Source organism: Oncorhynchus tshawytscha, linkage group LG27, assembly GCF_018296145.1.
Source record: "Oncorhynchus tshawytscha isolate Ot180627B linkage group LG27, Otsh_v2.0, whole genome shotgun sequence".
NCBI lineage: Eukaryota > Metazoa > Chordata > Actinopteri > Salmoniformes > Salmonidae > Oncorhynchus > Oncorhynchus tshawytscha.
The window spans coordinates 20,331,806-20,337,643 of record NC_056455.1 but is presented as its reverse complement, the minus strand read 5'-3'; the positions used below and the strand labels follow the sequence as shown (position 1 = coordinate 20,337,643).

Here is a 5,838-nt window from a genome sequence, read left to right as displayed (position 1 = left end):
AAAAATTGGGCGCGCAAAATTATTCAGCCCCTTTACTTTCAGTGCATCAAACTCTCTCCAGAAGTTCAGTGAGGATCTCTGAATGATCCAATGTTGACCTAAATGACTAATGATGATAAATACAATCCACCTGTGTGTAATCAAGTCTCCGTATAAATGCACCTGCACTGTGATAGTCTCAGAGGTCTGTTAAAAGCGCAGAGAGCATCATGAAGAACAAGGAACACACCAGGCAGGTCCGAGATACTGTTGTGAAGAAGTTTAAAGCCGGATTTGGATACAAAAAGATTTCCCAAGCTTTAAACATCCCAAGGAGCACTGTGCAAGCGATAATATTGAAATGGAAGGAGTATCAGACCACTGCAAATCTACCAAGACCTGGCCGTCCCTCTAAACTTTCAGCTCATACAAGGAGAAGACTGATCAGAGATGCAGCCAAGAGGCCCATGATCACTTTGGATGAACTGCAGAGATCTACAGCTGAGGTGGGAGACTCTGTCCATAGGACAACAATCAGTCGTATATTGCACAAATCTGGCCTTTATGGAAGAGTGGCAAGAAGAAAGCCATTTCTTAAAGATATCCATAAAAGTGTCGTTTAAAGTTTGCCACAAGCCACCTGGGAGACACACCAAACATGTGGAAGAAGGTGCTCTGGTCAGATGAAACCAAAATTGAACTTTTTGGCAACAATGCAAAACGTTATGTTTGGCGTAAAAGCAACACAGCTCATCACCCTGAACACACCATCCCCACTGTCAAACATGGTGGTGGCAGCATCATGGTTTGGGCCTGCTTTTCTTCAGCAGGGACAGGGAAGATGGTTAAAATTGATGGGAAGATCAATGGAGCCAAATACAGGACCATTCTGGAAGAGAACCTGATGGAGTCTGCAAAAGACCTGAGACTGGGATGGAGATTTGTCTTCCAACAAGACAATGATCCAAAACATAAAGCAAAATCTACAATGGAATGGTTCAAAAATAAACATATCCAGGTGTTAGAATGGCCAAGTCAAAGTCCAGACCTGAATCCAATCGAGAATCTGTGGAAAGAACTGAAAACTGCTGTTCACAAATGCTCTCCATCCAACCTCACTGAGTTCGAGCTGTTTTGCAAGGAGGAATGGGAAAAATGTCAGTCTCTCGATGTGCAAAACTGATAGAGACATACCCCAAGCGACTTACAGCTGTAATCGCAGCAAAAGGTGGCGCTACAAAGTATTAACTTAAGGGGGCTGAATAATTTTGCACGCCCAATTTTTCAGTTTTTGATTTGTTAAAAAAGTTTGAAATATCCAATAAATGTCGTTCCACTTCATGATTGTGTCCCACTTGTTGTTGATTCTTCACAAAAAAATACAGTTTTATATCTTTATGTTTGAAGCCTGAAATGTGGCAAAAGGTCGCAAAGTTCAAGGGGGCCGAATACTTTCGCAAGGCACTGTATTAATTTAATTGATTCTTTGTAGTGGAGTTGAGGCTACACAGTAGGCCCATTAGGCACAAATAATAGTCTCACCACCTGACACGTTCAGTCTGGGGACGAGGTTACACAATAATAACGTCATTAATATCAGTGCAATTTAGATCGTAATTCCCAGCAGAGTAACAGTAATATCTTAATGGCGTTACTAAAGTTATCACATTGTTATTAGGTAAGTATAAGAGCAACTTAATGTAAAGTTTCACCAGGAAATGTCACCAGGTTTTCTTTTGTTTTTGGGTAGAGTTGTGGCTGATTGAGCCCTTTGTCATGGGTTTATGTTTTCCTCATCCTCACAGTTCTGTCAGGTCGGAAACTTCTCCATCAACATCACTCTACGCAACCTCAAATGTCCAGGTGAGCTCCCATAGGCTCTTGCTTATCGTATTCATGCAGTGCAGTCCATTAGATATGTACTTTGAAAGTTAGCACACAAGGTTCCTAGGTTCCTTCCTTTCTAGGGAGTTTTTCCTAGCCACTGTGCTTGTGCATTGCTTGCTCTTTGGGGTTTTAGGCTGGGTATTTGTATACTTTGTGACAACTGATGTGGTGAAAAGGGCTTTAATAAATACATTTGATTGACTGATTAATTGACGAGCACTGCTTTACAGGAGCCCCCATGTTACCCTTTCCATGTTACCCTCTTTTTCTCCATTCTTACTCATATTATCCCAGGTTCGAAGGTCAAGAAGATCCCACATCCAACTAAGAATCCGTTCACCTGGATCTTCGCGTTGGTGTCTTGTCCCAACTATACATACGAGGTGAGGCTTTCTAGTAAAGAATGGTGAGTTGATTGAAATATTTGTATTTTAGACTGGAAACACTTTGAAATTCAGTGTTTCACTTCCCCTCCTGGGGTTTGGAGATATAGTGATGCTGCCACCTTCTGGCCAATAGGTATCAAGAGATGTAACAGTACTACAGTGATGAGTTGGTGAGTACTGCACACAGGTGGCTGGTGCCACCTTAATTGGGGAGGACATGCTCATAGTAATGGCTGGAACAGAATAAATGGAACGTATCAAACACATCAACACATGGTTTCCTTGTGTTTGATACCATTCCATTTAGTCCATTCCAGTCATTATTGTCATCTGTCCTCCTCTCACCAGCCTCCTGTGGTCCTACATGTATAATATGTAGGAGTGTGTAACAGTGTATCTGGTCCTCTGCAGCTGGGGTCGTGGATGGGCTTCACAGTGATGACCCAATGCTTGCCGGTGGCTTTCTTCACCATCGTGGGCTTTGTCCTGATGACGGTGTGGGCCAGGGGAAAGCACCGAAACTACCGCAAGGAGTTCCGTGACTACCCCACCCTGCGCTCCCCTATACTGCCCTTCATCCTTTAGTCAGAGAGGGGCTGGTCCCACACATAACTTCACCCCTTTCAGCCCCTCTGCAGTATACAGCTGGTGCTTCTGACTGGGTAGGTTGGAAGGAGTCGTTGGAATAGTTTAACTACACTGTGACTGGTTTTGGGGAGTTGAAAACCCCCTTTTGATAACTTAAATGCAGATGAGTCTTAATCTGATGTAATGTGTACTACCGGTATCTACTGTACATGTCAATGTGTGGAGGCACAAATTAATGAAAAGAAATACACTTGTTTTACTAAAGTGGTGACTTAACTGTCGACTAAACTGTTCTGTTTGGTTTTGTATTATTTGTTGCATGTCATAGCTTGTCGTTTGAGGCCAGATTTAACATGTCATTGTTTCAAGTAAATTGAATCTAACAGCATTCACACTGTGTAATGGTTGGGTTTCAGCCAGTAACACTAACCCATTGACTTATTCATCTTACCGCTTATTATATACAAAGAGATACATATCACACTACAAGAGTGGAAAAGACAATAACTTCATTCCCCCCCTGGAAACAGGGCCAACATAGCAATTAACAGTGTGACATCACACACGTAACAGATGGAAATATGGAATGTGACGTTGTTTCAAAAGCAGAAGCCACAAGGCAAAATTAAGAGACGTCATTGTAATCCTCTCAGATAACAACAATGTTGAATTTGATCAAGATGTCTACCATGTCGTGGGGAATTGTGTTGCTGTGTTGAAGTTGTAAACAAAGAAAATGTATTAGTGCTACAATGACACTTCCTAAAGTTATGAAGTAAAATTTTGGTTGGATAATTTTCCCTTTAAAAAAAAGACCATAATTCAGTTGTTTCTCTCCCCTCAAACTGAAGCAGGCAGAAACATTGGGGCCTTGAGCTATGTTGGTTCTGATCTGCCAGCCCATTTCAACTAGAATTCTGCTTCAAACTGTTTTAATTTTGTAGATGAAATCTAGGTTCATCCACAGTAGATTAAATTAGATTCATCTAAAATGTTTAGAGATTACGTGAACATAAATTAAGGGAAGAGGAATGCAGAAGGCAACCATACAAAGAACATATTATGTTGCCTTAGTTTAGCAGGTACTACATATTGCTATTTCGAAATGTTAGTGAAACAGATAACAACAGTAATAAAACATAGGTCAGTACTGGTGCAGCCATGAGAACATCTGGAGACTAAGCTCCATTTCCTTTGCTGGTATAATGAGAGATTGACAACATCACTGACCTTTGATGAATCAACAAATTCATACTGTACATTCTCAAATTAAATCAGTTCACATTGTCATCATAAAAGAAAAACAACGTTGAGTTTCTAGATAAATGGAGGGTACCATATGACATGTCTTTAAAAAAATACTGTCTGAGTAAACAATGAAGAAATGCTAGAACCATATTTGCTGGAACAGATATTCCAAGTATACATGTTATTATTTTCTTGTGGAACTGACTCAGGGAGCACAGAAACCAGTCTTTTAAAGTAGGCTCCAGTGGTAGCCAAGTGTAGAGTCTGAGGAATCCAGAGAGAGTCTTTGGCTGCACTCACTGACCCGCCCCTTACAGAGCAGGCAGACCTCCCCTTACAGAGCAGGCAGACCTCCCCTTAGAGAACAGGCAGACCTCCCCTTAGAGAACAGGCAGACCTCCCCTTAGAGAACAGGCAGACCTCCCCTTAGAGAACAGGCAGACCTCCCCTTAGAGAACAGGCAGACCTCCCCTTAGAGAACAGGCAGACCTCCCCTTAGAGAACAGGCAGACCTCCCCTTAGAGAACAGGCAGACCTCCCCTTAGAGAACAGGCAGACCTCCCCTTAGAGAACAGGCAGACCTCCCCTTAGAGAACAGGCAGACCTCCCCTTAGAGAACAGGCAGACTCCCCTTACAGAACAGGCAGACCTCCCCTTACAGAACAGGCAGACCTCCCCTTACAGAACAGGCAGACCTCCCCTTACAGAACAGGCAGATCTCCCCTTACAGAACAGGCAGACCTCCCCTTACAGAACAGGCAGACCTCCACTTAGAGAACAGGCAGACCTCCCCTTAGAGAACAGGCAGACCTCCCCTTAGAGAACAGGCAGACCTCCCCTTAGAGAACAGGCAGACCTCCCCTTAGAGAACAGGCAGACCTCCCCTTAGAGAACAGGCAGACCTCCCCTTAGAGAACAGGCAGACCTCCCTTAGAGAACAGGCAGACCTCCCCTTAGAGAACAGGCAGACCTCCCCTTACAGAACAGGCAGACCTCCCCTTACAGAACAGGCAGACCTCCCTTACAGAACAGGCAGACCTCCCCTTACAGAACAGGCAGATCTCCCCTTACAGAACAGGCAGACCTCCCCTTACAGAACAGGCAGACCTCCCCTTAGAGAACAGGCAGACCTCCCCTTAGAGAACAGGCAGACCTCCCCTTAGAGAACAGGCAGACCTCCCCTTAGAGAACAGGCAGACCTCCCCTTACAGAACAGGCAGACCTCCCCTTACAGAACAGGCAGACCTCCACTTGACTTCTATAGCGTCATTAGGCAGGATCCTAACATTCCTATGTGAGTTTAGAGAGGGGTCCTATAAAAGCAATACCACCAGAATGGGTCAGGTGACAGCAGTACCACAGAGAGGTGGAATGGAAGCCCACGTACACACGTTGATAATCACTGTCAAGGCCCAAGTCATGACCACGGTGTCCTTTTCCCCACACCTCATTGAATGGTTACAGAAGGTTCTAGACATCCAGTGAACACAGTATGTGTGTATACTGTTTGAATACATCTGCTCCTCAGAGGAGTGTGTTGTTCTGTTTCCCCCAACCGTGGTCAGAGATCATCCTCCTCATCCAGGAAGTGGGTCCTCTGCAGCATCTTCACGTGGCGCTCGTAGATCTTTAAGGCGGGCCCAAGTCTGATGGACAGGCCAGTTAACACGTCACTACGCTGCATCAGGAGCAAGGACTTTCCATCAATTTCCTGTTGCGGGCGGAGAACAGATGGAGTGATTGAACTAAC

The 5,838-nt window shown here is 44.2% G+C and overlaps 1 protein-coding gene and 1 long non-coding RNA gene across 2 annotated transcripts; one reads left to right on the top strand and one right to left on the bottom strand.

Moving 5' to 3' along the window:
- Positions 1-1,784: 1,784 nt before the first annotated feature.
- Positions 1,785-3,228, top strand: LOC121841110 (very-long-chain enoyl-CoA reductase-like; the record flags this gene model as incomplete). The annotated part of the gene is given in 3 exon segments (XM_042307496.1): positions 1,785-1,842; positions 2,161-2,249; positions 2,664-3,228. Coding segments are annotated over 3 exon segments (321 nt in total), but the record flags the coding sequence as incomplete, so codon positions are not given.
- Positions 3,229-3,334: 106 nt separating this feature from the next.
- LOC121841111 lies at positions 3,335-5,797 on the bottom strand. Its single transcript, XR_006080139.1, has 2 exons — positions 4,761-5,797; positions 3,335-4,439 (listed from the first exon to the last, which is right to left on the bottom strand). It is a non-coding gene; the product is annotated as an uncharacterized LOC121841111 (long non-coding RNA).
- Positions 5,798-5,838: the final 41 nt, after the last annotated feature.